Here is a 24220-nt window from a genome sequence, read left to right as displayed (position 1 = left end):
TGGGATCCTCTGACTGCCACAACTTCAACTGCTGAGATCTCCTGACAGCCACAACCTCAACTGCTGGGATCTCCTGAATGTCACAACCTCGGCTGCTGGGTTCCCATGACTGCCACAACCATGGCTGCTGGGATCCCCTAACTGCCACAACCACGGGTGCTGGGATCTCCTGACTGCCACAACCTCAGCTGTTGGGATCCCCTGACTGCCACAACCATGGCTGCTGGGATCCCCTAACTGCCACAACCACGGCTGCTGGGATCTCCTGACTGCCACAACTTCAGCTGCTGGGATCACGACTGCCACAACCTCAGCTGCTGAGAACCCCTTACTGCCACAACCACGGCTGCTGGGATCCTTGGACACAGTTATCTCTACAGTGGCCACTACAGGATAAATGGAGCATTACATGTGACTGTTTATATCAATGTAATACATGGACAGCTGTGGGCACCAAAGTTGGGGCTTCTGCTGCTTTTAGATCTCAGCTTTTTAGTGGCCATTTGAGGATATTTCGTTCTCTTTCATTTGGGGGCAAATTTCACAAAATGTTTAGAACTCCTATAGAAGTGAATGGAGATAGTTGTCAATGTGCGACCACCTCTCTATTCCCAGCGGCACAAGTCGGGGTCCTCTGCATATATCTCCATATCCCCACAGATGTGCCCTAGGACAACCCCTAATAAAACACTAAAATAATCATCAAAGGAAAACTGGAGAAAAAACAGGTTTTTTGCCGCGCTTGAAGACCACAGACATTGATGTCAAAACAGATGATTTTTTTTATTATTTCATTCCTACGCGTTTCGGAGACCCCAACTGTCTCCTTCTTCAGGGAAAAGAACTTTACAGAAGCCAAGGAAGAGTTCTTTTATGAACCAATGAAAAGGGGAGGGAAGACAAGGAGAGGAAATCCCTGCTTATGACGTCAGCTCACCATGTGCTGCAGAGCGATGACTTATAGCCACATGGAGTTGAGCCGCATCATAGTCACATTGAAAGAAACATATATTACATATAAATCTAAAATAGCATCAAAAGACTGTCAAAAATTTCAAAAAATAGCTATAAAGATAATGGAAATGATGAAAATATTCATATTCATATAAATCTATGCATATACATATACACATAAAAATGCAAGAAAACTAAGACATATATTAGTATAAACCCAAAAAGGAACTGTAAAAATTGCTAGCTGTCTCACAGTCATTACCATGACTGAAAAGACATGCACTGTATATGGTGACAGCGTGTATACATGCAGACTAAATTATTATTATCTCCATTTGTTAATATTATTATTCTTATTATTATTTTTAATCGTAGGATTTTAATAAAACAAAAGAAGCATTTACAAAAAGGGTGATAAAGTGTACATTTCGGACATTACTGAATGAATCTTAAAGATCAAAAAGGAAAAATCAAAAAATAGTATTGTGCGCATGCGTGAAGATAGAGAAGATTCTCTTGCCATGGGAGGTGAAGTGAGTTCAAGCCGTGGGAAAAAAGGCAGGGCGCAAGCGCGCTGCACATGGAAAGAAGCAGGATCCTCACAATGAGGTCAGATAAGTTCAGAAGCGTGGGAACTGCCTGTAGCGCGCCTGCGCGCACATATCGTAGTTCCACAGCAAACTGAAGGGAAAAAAAGGGGGGGGGGGGGGGGTGCACGTAATCGTGCCATAAATAAAGTGAATAACATAATGATAGGGAATAAATGGAACGGGACCGTGCTGAAAGTAAAACAATTAGAAAAAAAGAGAGGGTGCATTTAAACTCTGAACAAAAGAAAGAGAACATTCCAAGTGACGAAAAGAGAGGATGAATATACAAAGAATCAATCTTTGTTTAACAAACAAGGCAGTGGGAGGATAAGAAGGAGGGGAGGGGGTATAAAATTAGAAACGCGCGGTGATGCCTATAAAAACCCAATGATCAAATACAGTAAAAATATCATGGAAAAATAACCAAACTATACATTTTCAGTATAATTACCAGTATATGGGACTATAGAAAATCATTATAAACCATCAACATGAGGTATTTATAACATTGATGTCTGCATTTAAGAACAAAGGGGGAGGGGGCGCGAATTAAAAACATACAGGGGCGGCACGGTGGCTCAGTGGTTAGCACTGCAGTCTTGCAGCGCTGGGGTCCTGGGTTCGAATCCCACCAAGGACACTATCTGCAAGGAGTTTGTATGTTCTCCCTGTGTTTGCGTGGGTTTCCTCCGGGTTCTCCGGTTTCCTCCCACACTCCAAAGACATACAGATAGGGACTCTAGATTGTGAGCCCCAATGGGGACAGTGTTGCCAATGTATGTAAAGTGCTGTGGAATTAATAGTGCTATATAAATGAATAAAATTATTATTACCTATATATATTTATTAAAAACATCTAAAATAGAAAAATATATAGAAAAACTATATAAAAATATAAACATATATACCGTATATAAATTTATAAAAATTTTTTTTTTTAATTTAGAAGAATAAAAATATATATATAATAAAAGACTGAAATGCAGACATTAAGGTTACCAGACATCATACAACATATTTGCCTAAATTAATAAAATAAATCAGTAACTTCATTAAGACCAAAGGGTTTAAGAGTATTTAACCTGTGTATCCAATAGGACTCCTTGCTGCTGAGGGTTTCTGCCCTATTGTTAGTACTAGAAGGGACTTGCTCTATGGGTGTAATTTTGAAATCTAAATTTTTATTATGTACAAGCGTGCAGTGTTTGGACAACCCATGGTTTTTTTTTCTCTCCCATTTAGCTTACTCAAGTCCGTTTGGACGCCCGGGTCTGGCAGTGTGACCAGGATCCCCCTTTCTTGAGAACCAGGCAGAGGGTCTCTTCTAGCATTCCATCGTTTCTTGTACATCACTTCTTTATGTTTTTGCCCAATATATCGGGTAAGACCCTATTGCGCCTTTTCTCTCCCATTTAGCTTACTAAAATAATCATAGCATTTTCTACACCAAAACTTTGGCAGCAGAGAGGTCGGAATAAGACAGAAAAACAATTTATAAGTAGAGGAAAATGAAAGCAGAAGACAGAAGTGCGGGAGTCTCTTCATGTAATGCACTGGCGCCTCGCTTTTATGCCGGCTTGATAGGATTGTCTCAGTATGGGGGCATTAAAATCAACAGAGACTTGTCACTTCTTCATGTCACCTGTTGCGATCGTCTCTGCTGCATTAATATCCATCAAGTAAATTGTTGCGGCAAAGAAATAAAAAAAGATAAACAGGCGGATAGTTCTGCCATCAGGAATGAGGGATCCGGCTCACCAAAGTGACTGATGACATTTCATTACCGCATTTTACCATTTAATTCTCGTTGTTTTAAATTAAGTTCCAAAAATAGGTCATTTTGTACCTGCGGAACGCGTCTGCATCCAATCTTCACAGAATATGTGGCGGAGACGCAGGGACGGGGCTCATAAGGAATAATTACTTTTTTCTTTATTTTTTTCTTTTGTTAAGAGAGATGCTGAAATCTGTCCAAACGCAAAAAAAGTGATCCGGCTCCTCGGCGTCCGCTCCATCTGCGCTCCGCCCTAGATGCTAAATCTAGATAATTTGGAGCTAAATGCAGGAATTTCTGCTCCAGAAGTGACGGACACAGAAAATTACTTAGTCGGTTAATGTATTTGGAAACTAATTTGTGGTCCCCACTGTCACGGTTCCACTGTATGGAGCATTTTTCATTTGAAAATGCTCCACTATGTGTCGCGTGTACTTGCTGACAGGTTGTCTTTCAGCACCAGAGTCCAGGCTGGTTTTGGGAGGGGCCTTCACAGATGCGCCTCATTTCTGGCGATTGCTCTGTTTCTTTACTGTGCTCTTGACTCCTCTCTGGTGTAAGTGTTCTAATCCTGGCTTCTGACCTCGGAGCTTTTCCTGACCACATCTCTGTCTGCTCCCTGAACCTTATACATTACCTCCCGGCTTCTGACCTCAGACCTCTTCCTGACCAAATCTCTGTCTGCTCCCTGAATCTTATACGTTACTTCCAGGCTTCTGACCTTGGACCTCTTCCTGACCACATCTCTGTCTGCTCCCTGAACCTTATACATTACCTCCAGGTATCTGACCTCGGACCTCTTCCTGACCAAATCTCTGTCTGCTCCCTGAATCTTATACATTACCTCCCGGCTTCTGACCTCAGACCTCTTCCTGACCACGCCTCTGTCTTCTGCCTGAACCTTATACGTTACTTCCAGGCTTCTGACCTTAGACCTCTTCCTGACCACATCTCTGTCTGCTCCCTGGACCTTATACATTACTTCCAGGCTTCTGACCTCAGACCTCTTCCTGACCAAATCTGTCTGCTACCTGAATTTTATACATTACCTCCCGGCTTCTGACCTTGGACCTTTTCCTGACCACGTCTCTGTCTGCTCCCTGAATCTTATATGTTACCTCCTGGCTTATGATCCCAGCTTGTCTGACTACCCGTCTATTCATACTGCTTGTAGTGTCTAGCATCACACCCGCTACCACATCTACGGTGTGGCCAAGTCCTCAGGACAGACCCATTGCTCCGGCACATGCTGAGCGTCCCCTCCAGTTTGCATCATTAATGTCAAATTGAGTTAATTGTTGCCAGGAGGAACTAACAGTTAAGTGACTACCTCAATTTGCACAAACTGAATTCTTGCTGCACCTCGAGCGGGATGTCCATGGGCCTCCAGTATTGGCCCCGAATACTTAACTCCTGGATGTAACTCTGCAATGCCCATAATGGTACGAAGATTACAATGAAAAACATATGGACACATTTGGAGCCATTTTTTCTTTACTTAGATGAATGAAAAATGTGGGAATTGAGTGTCTTGAATAGTTTGCACCAATTGACCTTTATAGGCTTACAGAATGAGTTTACTGAGGATCTGTTAGTGAGCCCGCTTTGGAAGTTTGGCATCTATTATTATCTGCCCTTTTCTGATTTATGACCACAAAGTTCAGCTCAACTTTGATGTGGTCTGGGGTTATAAATTCGTACAGAGGTTCTCAGAGAACCACAAAAACTCCCCATCAGAATGAGCTCACTGACGGATACTCAATAAACTCATTAACCAGCCATCAATGTGCAAAAAATAAATAAATACTAAAAGCAAAGTGGTGCAACATTTTGATAAAAACAGTTGCAAAAATGTTTTTTAGTCCTAAATACTTTTAAAAAAACCCAAAATGTCTACAAAGTGTCCATAACTTCTAAAAGTGTTTTTTCCTCTTTATATAAAGTTTAATCTCTATATACTGATTATTTTTGTCATTTTCTACTATTCTTTGCATTACAAGCTTTCTGGTTTCTTGCTCTCTGCACATAAGCGTACTGTATATAAATAGTCTGATTTTCATCCAAAAAAAACCCCAACCTGAATTGCCCTCCATATGAACGTACCCTATAAATGAGAAATGTTTTTTTTTTTGTTTCCATCCAGAGGCTAAAAAACCTGCAATACCTTCTCACAGCTGAGAATCTGTTACAATGTATCAGGATGGGTTATTCTCTCAGCAGCAGGATTCATCTCTCATTGTCTAGACTGGATTCTGTGGTTTCCACCACTCATGAATCTGTGCGGTGTTCAATTGTCTGGAAATGTTTCCATTCATAAACAGCAAGCAGAGATCTGGAACATGGTGAGGAATTAAAACAATATGGGGAAGGCACTTTTTTATAATTGGAACTTCTCGCCCAAGAAGTCTCTTTTTTTTTCCTTTCAAAAACTTACAAAAAATGGAGTAGAGCTGCATAAGAGCACAGTGCACATAATCCAGTACAGTTATTTTAGTTTCTGCCTATGCAGAGCGCAGTAGTCAAGGTAAGCTTGTCATCGACTGCTGCTATCTCACAGGCAGCGACAGATGACAAAGCTCACTTCATTACACTGGAAACCTAGTCAACTCATTTGCTGCCTATGCAGAGCGCAGTAGTCAAGGTCAGGTTGTCATTGGCTTCTGCGCTCTGCAGAAGCAGTGACAGATGACAAATCTCATTTCATTACACTGGAAACCTAGGCAATTTATTTGCTGCCTATGCAGAGCCCAGTAGTCAAGGTAAGGTTGTCATCGGCTGCTGCGCTCTACACAAGCTGTTACAGATGACAAAGCTCATTTCATTACACTGGAAACCTAGACAACTTATTTGCTGCCTATGCAGAGCCCAGTAGTCAAGGTAAGGTTGTCATCGGCTGCTGCGCTCTGCACAGGCCGTGACTGATGACAAAGCTCGTTTTATTACACTGGAAACCTAGTCAACGCATTTGCTGACTATGCAGAGCGCAGTAGTCAACGTAAGGTTGTCATCGGCTGCTGCGCTCTACACAGGCTGCCTGTGACAGATGACAAAGCTCACTTCATTACACTGAAAACCTTGTCAATTCAGTTGCTGCCTATGCAGAGCGCAGCAGCCAATGTCAAACTCATCTCGATTGGTGCACTCTGCATAGGAACTGGTGGCAGTGACAAGATGACACACCAGAGGACGGATGCTCTACTCATTCAGCTGTTTCCAGCACTCACTGCACCCGTGTGCCGGTCCAAGAAGAAGTCGTGTAATGGAGATTTCACAGCAATATTCCTCGTAGAGTGTTTGCAAATTTTGCAGCCCTAAAGAATTTGGCAGCGCCCCTGCTAATGCACTCGCCTCTTCTTAAAAGGATATTGGGAAATGAGTTGGAGGTGGTTGGAACAGAGGGTAAAACAATTTATAAAAAGGGGAATACGGGACATTTGAGATTCCCACCTCTCGCCCCCGGATCTCGGAGCTAAAGGTCAGTAATCATTCATAGATAATACCTGAGATTCCAGCCGACGATGGAGACAAGCGAGATATCGACTCATGCAATCCAACCGGAGATGAGACCACCACTTTCCGACAAGTCACTGATTTGCCGTCACCCAAACATTTGGTTTCCACCCTGATTGACCAAAGATGAATCCCAACAATCCAATTCACCCTAAAGTTTCCTAACGATTGTCAGACGGCAAATCAGCGCCGGAGTCCAGTGATTGTCTTATCTCGGTTTTGGTTATTTCGGGGGTTTTCCAGGCAAATAACGATTTTGGAACAGTTTAAAAAGTTCTGTAACTTTCTAATATATTAACAAATATCCCCAGAGCCACATTTTATACAACCTTATGATTAGATTTGATTAGATACTTTAAATTCGAAACGAAACAGAGTCTTTACACCAATTTATATTTTGCTAAGTGCAATCAAACTAATTTTTATTAAAGTATAAAGTGCATATGTACCGCCCCTGTGCCAGCAGCCGAGCCGCTGGGATCCAGAACCGCGGTGGCTCGAGGGTCTCCGGACCTGGGGGTTCGCGCGGACACTCGAAGTTAAGAAGGGGGTGTAAATACAGGGGAGTTAGAAGTTCGTGACGCCACCCACGGTGCGTGATAATGTGGGAGACCACCGCTGCTGTTGGGGAGCCCGGTGGCGATGGTGTAGCAGCAGGATGTTTAACCCCTCCGTGGGTAGGGGGTCTGTGCCCCGGGGCCCGTTGGTGTTGGTAACAGGGTGCCGTTGGGAAGAGGAAAAGGGTTTTTCAGTGTACTCACTCAGTCCAAGAATACTGACACCGACAGCTTGTAAACCAGAAATCTGAGCACCGCTGCAGCAAGGAGGGAGCACATGTGGATCTGTGACCTTGGTGTTGTTTGTTAGCCTGTGGCCTTTTCCGTGGCACCTTCTCTCTATTTGACCCTCAAGTTTGGAACTATTCGAGTCCCGCTCACCCGTATGGCTAACAGAGTGAGCTTGCTCTCAGGGTTCACGCGTAAGATTTCTTTGGACTGTAGTTTGGGAAAGTCCTATCCCATCGGTGCGCTAGTACCCCGATTTTGGAGCGGGTTGGGGATGAATCTTAAAGTCTTCACCCCCATCGGGTAAATTACCGGGACGCGTGAAGCTAATTCCCAGCCTAGGGTCCACGTACCCCGTCGTGACCTGGCCTCTGCCCGGAGAAGGCTCAAGGCCGCCAGCTGCCCTCCTTGGCAGTCCGTGCCCCTTGACACGATCCCCTGCGACCAGGGTTCCAGCTCCTACCAGGCCCAGACCAACGTCTGCCACCTAGTAACTTCAGGAGCCCTGCTCCTGACCTCCAACCACACTCTCATGACCTCTCCTCTCGAGAGTCACCGCTCGACTCTTCACTCTGTCACTTTTCCCTGCCAACTCCTCATATGGGTGGCCCTATTCCCTTCAGGCCCCCCAATGGTGTGTCTGGTGGGTACCGTCTAAAGTGTTCCTAGTTTTTTGATTGGCTAAGCTCTTAGCAACACCAAAGGACCAGGATCTGTAACCAAGGAGAGTGGATACTGTGCAGAAGGGCAGACTGCACAATACCCTGTGACGACCTGATAGGCCAGGGCGTAATGCATACATTAAAATAGAGAAGGATTAACAATTATTCATTCAGTGGCAAAATACACGGATACAAAGATAATATAGGAGCCTTCAGCAATGGCACAAACAATGGTAATTAAAGGGAACCTGTCAGCAGAAATTTCCCCTAAAACCTAACAGATTCCCCCTCTGCAGCTCCTGGGCTGCATTCTAGAAAGGTCCCTGTTATTATTGTGCCCCCTTTCTGACCCAAAAAAAGAGTTTATATAAAGGTACCTTTTTGGCTTCGGATTCTCTAAATGGGACACGGGGGCGGGCTGCCTGATGGCCGTTATTCTGCCCCCTGGTCCTGTATGCCGCCCCCATCGCTGATTTCCATACTTCTGGACGCCGCCCACTGCTCCAGCCATCCCCGCGCATGCCCAGTGCTCATCTCTCGTGGATGAGCACTGTGCCCAGTGTCACCGCTGGTGACGTGCGCGCAGGGTTTAGATTATGGGCGGTGCTGTGATGTTTATTAACAAGCAACCGCCCATAATCGCGGGACCGCGCTTTCCCCCTCAGCCTGCTTCTTTCTGCGCAAGCGCGCTGCTGCTGACCTCACGTCACCTCCTTCCCATCTTGCCCTGAGGCAGGAAATAGATGGGAAGAGCGCGGAGCAGTGACAACACCGATCAGGAGGAGACGCGGAGAGAAGATTACCGGCGAATACAGTAAAAAAAAACCAAAACATTCACACATTGTGTTCCACGAGAGATGAGCACTGGGCATGCGCGGGGATGGCTGGAGCAGTGGGCGGCGTCCAGAAGTATGGAAATCAGCGATGGGGGCGGCATACAGGACCAGGGGGCAGAATAACGGCCATCAGGCAGCCCGCCCCCGTGTCACATTTATAGAATCCGAAACCAAAAAGGTACCACTTTATAAACTCTTTTTTTGGGTCAGAAAGGGGGCACAATAATAACAGGGACCTTTCTAGAATGCAGCCCAGGAGCTGCAGAGGGGGAATCTGTTAGGTTTTAGGGGAAATTTCTGCTGACAGGTTCCCTTTAAAGCCCCTCCACTCAGGTTGCAATGTGCACAGAGTCTTGTAACATGTAAAGCAATGCTCTGCACCCCATTCCATATTACATTAGACTTAAACATCGCATATATACAGAGCACCAGTTATTACAGGGTCATGTGCAATGAAGCAAATGAGCAAACAACAACGCTCCTATATCATCCTTGTATCCGTGTATTTTACCACTCAATGAATAATTCTTAATCCTTCTCTGTTTTAATGTATGCACTTTATACTTTAATAAAAGTTAGTTTGATTGCACTTGGCAAAATATAAATTGGTGTAATGACTCTGTTTCGTTTCGAATTTAAACTTTCTAATATAGCTGTATTCGTCACTATGCCCTGATCCTCTAGAAGCCGATGAATCCCAGGTCCCGGCTCGTCCAGCGCAGGGCACCTTGTATCGGCTCCTGTCCCGAGCGGCTTTTTTTAATAGCTAATCCAGCCCCCTACTCAAAAATAAAGGAAGTAAAGGGCGCTGGCTCAGCTACCAAAAAAAGCCACCACTGCTGTGCCAACGAGACCCAGTATGAAGCTGCTTCTCGAGGTTTAATAGAACTATATTATGTAACATTCTCTTAAAAGTTAATGTATCAATATGTTTCTTTTACCTGAAAAACCCATTTAATAAAAAAAAGACACCAGTTAAAGGGGTATTCCCATCCCAGGCATTTTTGGCACATCCAAAGGACAGTTATCAGTCCCAATGTGGAGAACAGGATAAATAGTACACCCCTCCCCCCCTATAAATACCTCCGAAGGGAATAACTTCAAAATAGAGATTTCTAAAACATAAAAAGCAGCAAAAAGTAGAGACGAAGCAGGAGATTGTTACAGCGCATTATTTTGAGCATTCGATTTCAGACCCATTTGCTCTGGTTGGACGGTCACCATCGGTCTCTAGTCCCAAGAGCGAAGTCAATGCAGCCATTTTGTGGGAATTTTCATTTTATGCTATAAAAAGAAAAATCTAGTAGCAGTGAAGATAACAGTGATGCCATGCTCGCCGTAGCCAAGATTTCGGTTATAAAAGCCCTTATGACCATGGTCCTGTCCATGGTGACCATGACATGGCGACCAAGGCTGGTCACAGAAGTCGGAAAACTGGAAGTGGTGGAACCGGAAGGTTTAGAGTAACGGACAAGGGTAAATCATGGTCCTTGGATGCCCCAAAAGCCTCAGGTCAAATCACATGGAAACGGCTTATTTCTGAAGACTATGGCCAAGGAAAAGAAGACATAGTCCAATCCGCAACCCGATCAAAAACAGTGGATGAGCGTCTTCCTTGGCAAAACCAATGGTGAGGCTTTAAGGGTCAGGTTAAAAAAAAAACATCCACATGGTGACATACTTTCCTCTAAATTTGGAGGCTTAACATAATTTTTACCCACAAAATGGCTGAGACCATAGAAGACCCAGCCCCAATATTAAATTCCAGCCGATGAAGGACATACAAACACATAAAACAGAGCGATACACAGACAATGACAGCAGCAGCGGCGGTGGCAGCCGGCTTGGCATGGCAGATGAGATGGTGAAGCAGAGAGAGTACCCAGGCATACGGAGCGTATGTGGACACTGACCTGAGCTGGTGACAGGACTAGAGGTGGAAGATTCAATAATTTCTACAAAAGGGGAAAAAGAAAAAAAAGAAAAAGAAACAAACAAAACAAGAACAGTTTGGGCATTAATCACACACTTTATGGAAGACGCACACAGAATGAGGCAGGCAACGAGCATGCAACAAACAGGAACATCGTAATAAAGGACATGCCATCGCGGTCATAACACTGCCCGACTCTGACCTGCCAGATACAGAACTGTACAATATTCCCTCCATGCAGTGTGAATATGCATTGTAGGTCATGACCAGTGCACTTTGTAGGTCATGACCAGTGCACTTTGTAGGCCATGTCCAGTGCACTTTGTAGGCCATGACCAGTGCACTTTGTAGGCCATGACCAGTGTACTTTGTAGGTCATGACCAGTGCACTTTGTAGGCCATGACCAGTGCACTTTGTAGGCCATGACCAGTGTACTTTGTAGGTCATGACCAGTGCACTTTGTAGGTCATGACCAGTGCACTTTGTAGGCCATGACCAGTGCACTTTGTAGGTCATGACCAGTGCACTTTGTAGGCCATGACCAGTGCACTTTGTAGGCCATGACCAGTGCACTTTGTAGGCCATGACCAGTGCACTTTGTAGGTCATGACCAGTGCACTTTGTAGGCCATGACCAGTGCACTTTGTAGGCCATGACCAGTGCACTTTGTAGGCCATGACCAGTGCACTTTGTAGGTCATGACCAGTGCACTTTGTAGGCCATGACCAGTGCACTTTGTAGGCCATGACCAGTGCACTTTGTAGGTCATGACCAGTGCACTTTGTAGGCCATGACCAGTGCACTTTGTAGGCCATGACCAGTGCACTTTGTAGGTCATGACCAGTGCACTTTGTAGGCCATGACCAGTGCACTTTGTAGGCCATGACCAGTGTACTTTGTAGGTCATGACCAGTGCACTTTGTAGGTCATGACCAGTGCACTTTGTAGGCCATGACCAGTGCACTTTGTAGGTCATGACCAGTGCACTTTGTAGGTCATGACCAGTGCACTTTGTAGTCCATGACCAGTGCACTTTGTAGGTCATGACCAGTGCACTTTGTAGGTCATGACCAGTGCACTTTGTAGGCCATGACCAGTGCACTTTGCGTCCATGACCAGTGCACTTTGTAGGTCATGACCAGTGCACTTTGTAGGTCATGACCAGTGCACTTTGTAGGTCATGACCAGTGCACTTTGTAGGCCATGACCAGTGCACTTTGTAGTCCATGACCAGTGCACTTTATAATCCATGACCAGTGCACTTTGTAGGTCATGACCAGTGCACTTTGTAGGTCATGACCAGTGCACTTTGTAGGCCATGACCAGTGCACTTTGTAGGCCATGTCCAGTGCACTTTGTAGGCCATGTCCAGTGCACTTTGTAGGCCATGTCCAGTGCTCTTTGTAGGCCATGGCCAGTGTACTTTGTAGGCCATGTCCAGTGCACTTTGTAGGCCATGTCCAGTGCTCTTTGTAGGCCATGGCCAGTGTACTTTGTAGGCCATGTCCAGTGCACTTTGTAGGCCATGTCCAGTGCACTTTGTAGGTCATGTCCAGTGCACTTTGTAGGCCATGACCAGTGCTCTTTGTAGGCCATATCCAGTGCACTTTGTAGGCCATGTCCAGTGTACTTTGTAGGCCATGTCCAGTGCACTTTGTAGGCCATGTCCAGTGCACTTTGTAGGCCATGACCAGTGCTCTTTGTAGGCCATGTCCAGTGCACTTTGTAGGCCATGTCCAGTGCTCTTTGTAGGCCATGGCCAGTGTACTTTGTAGGCCATGTCCAGTGCACTTTGTAGGCCATGTCCAGTGCACTTTGTAGGTCATGTCCAGTGCACTTTGTAGGCCATGACCAGTGCTCTTTGTAGGCCATGTCCAGTGCACTTTGTAGGTCATGTCCAGTGCACTTTGTAGGCCATGACCAGTGCACTTTGTAGGCCATGACCAGTGCACTTTGTAGGCCATGACCAGTGCACTTTGTAGGCCATGTCCAGAGCACTTTGTAGGCCATGTCCAGTGCTCTTTGTAGGCCATGACCAGTGCTCTTTGTAGGCCATGACCAGTGCTCTTTGTAGGCCATGACCAGTGCTCTTTGTAGGCCATGACCAGTGTACTTTGTAGGCCATGTCCAGTGTACTTTGTAGGCCATGTCCAGTGCACCTTACAGGCCATATCCAGTGCACTTTGTATGCTTACACAATGCATGATATAATCCTGAACCAGAGAATTCTCTAATGCACTTTGTAGATCTGAGTTTATCCTTTTTTGTAGATCCCAATCAACGCCTTTTGCAGGCCTAAAATAGTGGATTTTATGGTCCTCAATCACATCTTCCAGGCCTTTAGGTATATTCATAGAAACATTGGTCCGTGTTCTGTCCATGTGTGCAACAGACCACAGATAGACAGCCACAGGACAATTGTAGCTTATATGTTAGTGCACATGCGCCATTTTCCACACAACCTCAGGTCCATAGTGAAAGAACCTCAGCCTGCGCTAGCCTGGTCCAGTTTACGTACCACAAAAAAACCCTAGTAAATAGCAGGCAGATCCTGCACACGTCCACCATGTGGAGGAGCCTACAAAGCTGCACACATTAATTCTGGTAAAAAATTACATGCAAGTGGCTTCTACTCCAGCTCTTCTCCAGTTTATTTGCTTCTTTTAGTGACACTGATATCAGAAAGTACTTATTTGGAGTACAGATGATGGCAGTGATGAATCAGCTCCTGTATCCAAGAGCTTAAGGGCGGCATGGTGGCTCAGCGGTTAGCACTGCAGTCTTGCAGCGCTAGGGTCCTGGGTTTAAATCCCACCAAGGACAACATCTGCAAGGAGTTTGTATGTTCTCCCCGTGTTTGCGTGGGTTTCCTCCGCATAGTCCAGTTTCCTCCCACACTCCAAAGACATACAGATAGGGACTCTAGATTGTGAGCCCCAATGGGGACAGTGTTGCCAATGTATGTAAAGTGCTATGGAATTAATAGCACTATAGACATGAATAAATATTATCTGAACAAGTATTTATTTGGAGTACAGAGGATGGCAGTGATGGGTCAGCTCCTGTCTCCAAGATATTATCTGAACAAGTACTTATTTGGAGTACAGAGTATGACAGTGATGGCTCAGCTCCTGACTTCTAGAGATTATCTGAACAAGTACTTATTTGGAGTACAGAGGATGGCAGTGATGGGTCAGCTCCTGTCTCCAAGAGATTATCTGAACAAGTACTTATTTGGAGTACAGAGGATGGCAGTGATGGGTCAGCTCCTGTCTCCAAGATATTATCTGAACAAGTACTTATTTGGAGTACAGAGGATGGCAGTGATGGGTCAGCTCCTTTCTCCAAGATGTTATCTGAACAAGTACTTATTTGGAGTACAGATGATGGCAGTGATGGGTCAGCTCCTGTCTCCAAGATATTATCTGAACAAGTACTTATTTGGAGTACAGATGATGGCAGTGATGGGTCAGCTCCTGTCTCCATTAGATAATCTGAACAAGTACTTATTTGGAGTACAGAGGATGGCAGTGATGGGTCAGCTCCTGTCTCCAAGAGATTATCTGAACAAGTACTTATTTGGAGTACAGAAGATGGCAGTGATGGGTCAGCTCCTGATTTCTAGAGATTATCTGAACAATCCCTTGTAACAGCTTAAACCTGGAGTTAGTGAGACACAGGGGCTGACCCATCACTGCCATCATCTGTACTCCACATGAGTACGTTCTGATATCAGGGCCCCTAAAGGCAGGATATAGATTGGGGGAAATCAGAGGTTGGAACAGTCACTTACATGCAATTTTTTTTTTTTTATAGTAATGAAGATGAATCCCCAAATAAAGTGATTTGCAAATTCTTATAACTTCATTTTGGAAAAAATATTCTAAAGTAAACTGAAAGTGTAGCAATTCTCCAGGTCCTTTGTTTCCTTCCATGAATATATTTGCTCTGGATCTGAAGCTGCGGGGTTGTTACCATTCTCTTATTTTGGCGTTTATTCCGGGAGTCGTCACTTTGGGGCATTTGATATTGGAAATTTGTTTCTTTGCTTTGACCTATTTTTCACAAATCGTAGCCAGAAATGGTATTTTTATAGTAAATCGCGAGTTGGAAAAGACTCACGGAGCACAGAGGTTCTTCAGTGGAACGGAGCCACTATGTTTCCACTTGAAGCTTTTGGAGAAAGACAGACGCGTTTACATAGAAGTTGGGACAGACGCCAAAAGAAAGCGGAGTGACTGTAGATGACATGAAGTCAGGGAGAAGCCGTGTGAAGTGTCAGCCTGAAAAGACTCTTGTGCGTGCGTCTGTCACTAACTTTTACAGAGAACCCTCGCCTGGCAAGCTCATTGAAGAAAAGTTGGGAAAGTCGCACAGACTGTATAAAGAGCCGGGTCACAGCGGCGCTGCGCTGACACGGTGTAAATATACACATACAGACGTCTAACTCTGGGTCACGCACACAGTATCTTACCCACAAATGATCATCACAAAAGTTTTTTATTTATTTAAAAAATTAAAGATTAATAGTAGGAAAAGGCTAGCCACAAAAAAACAACATATTCATAGCTGTAGACCTCAACTAGATATAATATAGAACAAAATGTTATATGTAACCTCCAGAAGAACTTTCTTTATTTCCCTTTTCGGAGTTTACTAACAGTATATTTTATCTACTCATTCATGCTCATTGTGCACAATCTTCCTTGTGTGATGTAAGAGCTGTGCAGTGTGGACAGGCTCCTCCTGGAGTGATGTAAGAGCTGTGCTGTGTGGACAGGTTCTTCCTAGTGTGATGTAAGAGCTGTGCAGTATGGACAGGTTCTTCCTAGTGTGATGTAAGAGCTGTGCTGTGTGGACAGGCTCCTCCTGGTGTGATGTAAGAGCTGTGCTGTGTGGACAGGTTCTTCCTAGTGTGATATAAGAGCTGTGCTGTGTGGACAGGCTCCTCCTGGAGTGATGTAAGAGCTGTGCTGTGTGGACAGGTTCTTCCTAGTGTGATGTAAGAGCTGTGCTGTGTGGACAGGTTCTTCCTAGTGTGATGTAAGAGCTGTGCTGTGTGGACAGGTTCTTCCTAGTGTGATATAAGAGCTGTGCAGTGTGGATAGGCTCCTCCTGGTGTGATGTAAGAGCTGTGCTGTGTGGACAGGTTCTTCCTAGTGTGATATAAGAGCTGTGCAGTGTGGATAGGCTCCTCCTGGTGTGATGTAAGAGCTGTGCTGTGTGGACAGGCTCCTCCTGGAGTGATGTAAGAGCTGTGCAGTATGGACAGGTTCTTCCTAGTGTGATGTAAGAGCTGTGCAGTGTGGATAGGCTCCTCCTGGTGTGATGTAAGAGCTGTGCTGTGTGGGCAGGCTCCTCCTGGTGTGATGTAAGAGCTGTGCTGTGTGGACAGGCTCCTCCTGGAGTGATGTAAGAGCTGTGCAGTATGGACAGGTTCTTCCTAGTGTCATGTAAGAGCTGTGCTGTGTGGACAGGCTCCTCCTGGTGTGATGTAAGAGTTGTGCAGTGTGGACAGGCTCCTCCTGGAGTGATGTAAGAGCTGTGCAGTATGGACAGGTTCTTCCTAGTGTGATGTAAGAGCTGTGCTGTGTGGACAGGCTCCTCCTGGTGTGATGTAAGAGCTGTGCTGTGTGGACAGGTTCTTCCTAGTGTGATATAAGAGCTATGCAGTGTGGATAGGCTCCTCCTGGAGTGATGTAAGAGCTGTGCTGTGTGGACAGGCTCCTCCTGGTGTGATGTAAGAGCTGTGCTGTGTGGACAGGTTCTTCCTAGTGTGATATAAGAGCTGTGCAGTGTGGATAGGCTCCTCCTGGTGTGATGTAAGAGCTGTGCTGTGTGGACAGGCTCCTCCTGGAGTGATGTAAGAGCTGTGCAGTATGGACAGGTTCTTCCTAGTGTGATGTAAGAGCTGTGCAGTGTGGATAGGCTCCTCCTGGTGTGATGTAAGAGCTGTGCTGTGTGGGCAGGCTCCTCCTGGAGTGATGTAAGAGCTGTGCAGTATGGACAGGTTCTTCCTAGTGTGATGTAAGAGCTGTGCTGTGTGGGCAGGCTCCTCCTGGAGTGATGTAAGAGCTGTGCAGTATGGACAGGTTCTTCCTAGTTTGATGTAAGAGCTGTGCTGTGTGGACAGGTTCTTCCTAGTGTGATATAAGAGCTGTGCAGTGTGGATAGGCTCCTCCTGGTGTGATGTAAGAGCTGTGCTGTGTGGACAGGCTCCTCCTGGAGTGATGTAAGAGCTGTGCAGTATGGACAGGTTCTTCCTAGTGTGATATAAGAGCTGTGCTGTGTGGACAGGTTCTTCCTAGTGTGATATAAGAGCTGTGCAGTGTGGATAGGCTCCTCCTGGAGTGATGTAGGAGCTGTGCTGTGTGGACAGGCTCCTCCTGGAGTGATGTAAGAGCTGTGCAGTATGGACAGGTTCTTCCTAGTGTGATGTAAGAGCTGTGCTGTGTGGACAGGCTCCTCCTGGAGTGATGTAAGAGCTGTGCAGTGTGGACAGGCTCCTCCTGGAGTGATGTAAGAGCTGTGCTGTGTGGACAGGTTCTTCCTAGTGTGATATAAGAGCTGTGCAGTGTGGATAGGCTCCTCCTGGTGTGATGTAAGAGCTGTGCTGTGTGGACAGGCTCCTCCTGGAGTGATGTAAGAGCTGTGCAGTATGGACAGGTTCTTCCTAGTGTCATGTAAGAGCTGTGCTGTGTGGACAGGCTCCTCCTGGAGTGATGTAAGAGCTGTGCTGTGTGGGCAGACTCCTCCTGGAGTGATGTAAGAGCTGTGCTGTGTGGGCAGGCTCCTCCTGGAGTGATGTAAGAGCTGTGCTGTGTGGACAGGCTCCTCCTGGAGTGATGTAAGAGCTGTGCTGTGTGGACAGGTTCTTCCTAGTGTGATATAAGAGCTGTGCAGTGTGGATAGGCTCCTCCTGGTGTGATGTAAGAGTTGTGCTGTGTGGACAGGTTCTTCCTAGTGTGATATAAGAGCTGTGCAGTGTGGACAGGTTCTTCCTAGTGTGATGTAAGAGCTGTGCAGTGTGGATAGGCTCCTCCTGAAGTGATGTAAGAGCTGTGCTGTGTGGACAGGCTCCTCCTGAAGTGATGTAAGAGCTGTATTGTGTGGACAGGCTCCTCCTGGAGTGATGTAGGAGCTGTGCTGTGTGGACAGGCTCCTCCTGGATTGATGTAAGAGCTGTGCTGTGTGGACAGGCTCCTCCTGGAGTGATGTAAGAGCTGTGCTGTATGGACAGGCTCCTCCTGAAGTGATGTAAGAGCTGTATTGTGTGGACAGGTTCTTCCTAGTGTGATATAAGAGCTGTGCAGTGTGGATAGGCTCCTCCTGAAGTGATGTAAGAGCTGTGCTGTGTGGACAGGTTCTTCCTAGTGTGATATAAGAGCTGTGCAGTGTGGATAGGCTCCTCCTGGAGTGATGTAAGAGCTGTGCTGTGTGGACAGGTTCTTCCTAGTGTGATATAAGAGCTGTGCAGTGTGGGCAGGCTCCTCCTGGTGTGATGTAAGAGCTGTTTTGTGTGGACAGGTTCTTCCTAGTGTGATATAAGAGCTGTATTGTGTGGACAGGTTCTTCCTAGTGTGATGTAAGAGCTGTACTGTGTGGACAGGCTCCTCCTGGATTGATGTAAGAGCTGTGCTGTGTGGATAGGCTCCTCCTGGTGTGATGTAAAAGCTGTGCAGTGTGGACAGGTTCTTCCTAGTGTGATATAAGAGCTGTGCTGTGTAGACAGGCTCCTCCTGGAGTGATGTAGGAGCTGTGCAGTGTGGTCAGCCTCCTCTTGGTGTGATGTAAGAGCTGTGTTGTGTGGACAGGCTCCTCCTCGTGTGATGTAATAGCTGTTCTGTATGGACAGGTTCTTTCAGGTGTGATATAGGAGTTCTGTAGTGTGGACAGGCGCTTCCTATTGTTGTGTAAGAGCTGTGTCATGTGCCCTCAGTCTCAGACTGTACTTGTGTCTATGTTTTTATGGACCCACCACAGAAAATTATTTTTAGGGTCACCCTTCCTCTAAATAGAACAAGTGCACATAAACTATCAATTGTCAGAAGAAATAGACTATAGTGAAAAGTTATGAACTCCAAAATAACCTCTAAATTGTCTTCTGATGGACCTTTGTTTTACTCACCTTTTCTGGATCCAGCACCGATCGCTGCACCTTCCGTCTGCTGCCACTGGGTCCCTCTCAACTCATGAGGTCACAAAAAAATATTGAGGCCTACAGGATCTGTACAACTTGGGAGATTGTATGGAGTGTTTATGTGCTGCCCCGGTGACGATCGGGGTGCTCAGATCCGGGATGGTCGTGGCTCGAGGGGTCCAGACCCGGGCTCAGCGGGCACTCAAACTGGAAAAGGGGATTATATACAGGAAAAGTGTTCATGACGCGGGTTGTGGTAATGGGAGTACCGCCGCTGCTGCAATAAGGACTGGGGCAGATGGTGGAGAGCAGCAAGGTGACAGTCCCTCCGCAGGTAGGGAAGGCCCCGAAGCTCAAGTGATGATGAGGGATGGAAGGGCAGAGTGCAGGGGCAGGCATACTCACTGCGGTGGTTGAGGCGTTGGATAGGAGGAGATGAAACGAGACACACACCGTTCTTGAACACGTCTCTGTGCACAGCTGCTGCTGCCTTGAGCACGTCCAGGTCCCCGGTACCACCGGAGTCACTAGTAGTTCAGAACTTGCCTCCGCGCACTGTTTGTGTCTGTGTGGGTCCCTGTAGCTTGAAGCTGTAAGGGCCAGTTCTTCAGTCTTGGGTGAAGTCTTGCTCCTAAGGGCTGAGGGACCTCAGTGGGTTGCTTTATTTGGAAAACCCTGTCCCCGTTGTGCTGATGCCCTCAGTCTCTGAGTTTTAGGAAGGTCCCTGAAGGCCTTCTTCCTCTGCAGGTTAATTGCCAGGACCTTGAATCGGCTCCTGACTTGGGGTCATGTACCCCCCGTTGTGCTCAGTACCGGTCAGCTCTGTTGGTCCCTCTCTGGTGCCTGCAGTCCCTCTTAGACCGCGTCTGTCACAGTCCAAACCGACATCCCTGAACCCGGTCACTGACCACTGTCTGCGACCCAACTCTTGTCTTCCTAGCTCCCTGGGAGCTACCACTCCAGCTCCTCTCCCTTTGAGAGCTGTTACTCGTCTCTCTCGGTCCCTCCAACCCGTCTGCCTGACCCCTAGGTAGGTGGCCCTGTTCCAGCTAGACCAACCCACTGGTGTGTCTGACAGGTCATGGTGTGAGGTGTTGGTTGGGGTTTGAGGTGCTGATGGAGATGACACCGGTTTCTGGGAACCTGGAACCATGGGGAGTAGGTCCTGCACCCTGGGGAAGAAGGATGCAGTTTCCTGTAGCACCCTAATCTACTCAGGGGCGCTACATTTACCTGCATGTTTGATCCTTGGGAGCTACTTCAGTGGACGCCTCTGTGACATAAGTGTCCACTTGTCCAGAAGAGAGATTAACCTGATGGATATCTATTGCTTTCTTCCAGTGATTCCGGGCCCAATGGCAGCACTAACCATTACTAATCCCCTGCCATCATTTCTAGTGAAGGAAGAATTAATTTTGAACACTTTTTAAACAACGATCAATCAACTCTGTCAATCGAAACCATTAACCAGCTGAGAAGTGGAAGCCCGAAACCGGGCGCCATATCGGGAACCATCTTCCGTGGGGCTCTCGTCTGTTGTGCTTCCTTGTGTGAAGCAGCTTTCTGTGGATTGCAGTGATTTTTATAACCTGCATGTTCAGCGTTATGTCTAATGTGTAATAAAACATAATTGGAGTCAGTAATGAAAAATAAAAAGACAGCGAGAGACAGACATGTGAGGGTGACATTACTGCATGGAAATAATTACAAGACGGGGGGAGGGCTGCGTCATTTTCACTTAATATTGACAAACGAAGACGAGGTTATGGAGTATGGAGCAAACGTTCACCAAGGATCTGTATTACGGCACAACTCAAGGGGGAAACACAGGGAACTCCGGGTAACGATCTGGGTTCAGCAACTCGGGTAATTAAAAAAAAATAAAGGAAAAATAAAGAAAAAAGGAGAGAGCAGGTGCGTTGACTCTCTCGCGCCACTGTACTCTGCTTCCGGATCCGCTCATACTACTACTTACAGGGCCGCTCATTAACCTTCATACATATTCACTGATTTCCCCACCCACTGGCAGTCTCTGCGTCTCTGATTGGTTGCAGTCAAACGCGTCTCCATCCTGTGTGACAGTGTGTCTGACTGCTTTCAATCAGAGGTGCTGTGTGTGTATACCTATCGTGTAAAAATAAATAAATAATCGGCGTTGGGTCCCCCATAATGATAACCAGCACAGATACAGCCACCATCCCTGCACTTATCTTGACTGTGTATCAAAATAAGAGGAACCGCATGTGGCTTTTGAAAATGATATAAATAAATAATTTTTAATAACGTGCGGTCCCTCCTAATTTTGATAGATAGCCATGATAAAGCCGACAGCTGGGGGCTGGTATTCTCAGGCTGGGAAGACCCATGCTTATTGGGTCTCCCCAGCCTAAAAATAGCAGCCTGCAGCTGCCCAGAATTATCGTATCAGTTAGATGCAACAATCCCAGAACTTTACCCAGCTCAACCTGATTGCCCTGGTGCGATGGTAATTGGGGTAATAAGGGATTAATAACAGTTCACAGCTATCACTAAACCGTAGATTAGTAATGGGAGGCGTCTATGAGACCCCCCATCACTAATCTGTAAGTGAAAAGAAATAAACACCAAAAAAATCCTTTATTTGAAATACATAAAAACACCCTCTTTTACCCATCTATTAACCCCAAAACACCCAGGTCTGACGTAATTCACATGAGTTCCCACGACAATTCCAGCTCTGCTACATCTGAAGGCACAGTGTGCGGGCATAGAACATGACCGCCCACTGTGAGGTTCAGGCAGAGACTGAGCCACATTGATAAGCGGTGACGTCACTCAGGTTATTTACGGTCACAGCTGGAGGTTCCCACGGTCCTCCACCTGTGACCGCAAATAACCTGAGTGATGTCACCGCTCATCGCCGTGGCTAAGTCATTCTCTGCCTGAAGCTGTAGCACTCAATTGGAATTGGTAAAAAACTAAAGTTAGAAGTCACCTGCGCTGAAAAATTCCCCAAATCACGTAAAATGACTTCGTTGAGTGTTATTAAGATCAAATCGCCATCAACCTTTGACTAAATAAAGCCCTTCATTTACTTCAATACCCAATTTACCCAACAATACCCCATTCTCCATTGTACTCAGCAGGAGGAATTAAACACAAATATATACTTTCCGCACCAATCTAAAGACACTTTAACCTTATTATGCTCCAATTCCGGGGACGTTACGGCCAAGAATTGAACTTGTTGAGCCGTTGCCTCCACTGTGCTATTATCCTGAAGAATTTTTTTTTTTTTGGAGTGGGTCATCGTAGACGCGGCTCTATACGATGGCAATTAATCTCAAACTTCCAGTATTGTTAATAATTGCCAATCTAATTTATGCACCATCCAGCGCCTACCGGTAATGTGATTGAAGCTCAGACTTTGTACGTGAGACTCATTGTTCAGCAATTTAACTTAAAAAAAGACCGAGAAAACACATGCCGAGCGCGGAAATCAAAGTTCCCAAATTTAATTTAACAGTTTGAAGAGTAACCCTATAGTGAAGAACAAGATCATCATTCCGTGCAGCAAAATTCTCCAGAGGAACTTGACTTGTTCAACATTTCTTGGAAGCCGGTGTTGGAATTACAGTAATTAGTAGTTTAAACTATTAATAAGCCCGGCTGCCAAGTTGCAAGAGTAGAAAATTTGCATGTTCAAAAGCAAATTAGACTCAGCGAGGAAAGACAAAAACACAATAGCGATTTCACCCTTTTGATTAGTGTCATTTCTTTCGACCAATCATAGTCGATTGTCAGCTCTGCCTTTAAGTCATGACAGCTGCGAGACGCCACGGAGCACATTTATTTGGGAGGGGAAGCTGTTTTTTCACTTAAATAGATATTAAAACAATTTATAAAAAAATAAAATTCCAAAAACACCTGCGCTCATCACGTGGAGTCTGCACCTCTCCGGTGAAAACCACATTGTTGGAAGAGTTCAGGCATTTATCTGTAGGATCATATCAGTGGTCTCCAACCTGTGGACTGGCCCCCCGATGACACCTGCTATGAGAATGCGTAGAATTGGGCTATTTTACCCTTAAAGCGTACCTGTCATTTCCAGTGACTTTTCAGAATAAATTGTCATGTGTGCACACTATTTTTCCTCTTTATATGTTTTATCTTTCTTGTTTTCTGTTGCCTCTGAGCTGGTGGGTGGAGAATAACTAATATGATATCTGCCAAGCACAATACATCCAGACGTGAAGAATCCTGCTCTCCTGTCTCTATGTAGCACATACTCCGTACATGTGAGGGATAACACTATTTCTGCCCATTTGTATCCTTTACTTTTTACCAATTCTCCCGTCGGTAGGCTTCATCTGCAATTTATAGTTGTCTCTAGGCTAGTGGGTGTAAACTAGCAGGAAAGATATCTCCCATACACAATACAACCAGATGTGAAGGATTCCTGCTCTTCTGTCTCTATGTAGCACATACTCAGAAGCAGCAGAACGGAGGAGATTACACAGCAAAACTCAGCAGTGTAGCTGTGAATACAGTACTGGGGTGAGATAAACATTTACTAGAAAGCAGAAACATGCTCAGTACCCGTAACTAGTGATGAGCGGGCACTATCATGCTCGGGTGCTCAGTACTGCTAACTAGTGATGAGCGGGCACTACCATGCTCGGGTGCTCTGTACTCGTAACTAGTGATGAGCGGGCACTACCATGCTCAGGTGATCAGTACTCGTAACTAGTGATGAGCGGGCACTACCATGCTCGGGTGATCAGTACTCGTAACTAGTGATGAGCGGGCATTACCATGTTCGGGTGCTCAACACTGGTAACTAGTGATGAGTGGGCACTACCATGCTCGGCTGCTCTGTACTCGTAACTAGTGATGAGCGGGCATTACCATGTTCGGGTGCTCAACACTGGTAACTAGTGATGAGTGGGCACTACCATGCTCAGGTGCTCAGTACCCGTAACTAGTGATGAGAGGGCACTACCATGCTCGGGTGCTCAGTACCCGTAACTAATGATGAGCGGGCACTACCATGCTC

At 45.9% G+C, this 24220-nt stretch overlaps 1 protein-coding gene across 2 annotated transcripts in view; it reads right to left on the bottom strand.

Annotated features, from left to right (window-relative positions):
- Positions 1–24220, bottom strand: part of NEGR1 (neuronal growth regulator 1) — a 672070-nt gene that overhangs the window by 71280 nt on the left and 576570 nt on the right. The window contains exon 7 of one of the 2 annotated variants that reach the window (XM_075320310.1): positions 11025–11066. The exons of the other annotated variant lie outside the window; for it this stretch is intronic. Within the exon in view, the coding sequence (XP_075176425.1) occupies positions 11025–11066 (42 nt within the window). The remainder of the gene's footprint in view (positions 1–11024; positions 11067–24220) is intronic. 2 annotated transcript variants of the gene reach the window in all.

This window comes from Anomaloglossus baeobatrachus, chromosome 8 (assembly GCF_048569485.1).
Source record: "Anomaloglossus baeobatrachus isolate aAnoBae1 chromosome 8, aAnoBae1.hap1, whole genome shotgun sequence".
Classification (NCBI taxonomy): domain Eukaryota; kingdom Metazoa; phylum Chordata; class Amphibia; order Anura; family Aromobatidae; genus Anomaloglossus; species Anomaloglossus baeobatrachus.
The sequence above is the reverse complement of the archived record's forward strand: the minus strand, read 5'-3'. Positions and strand labels throughout refer to the sequence as shown.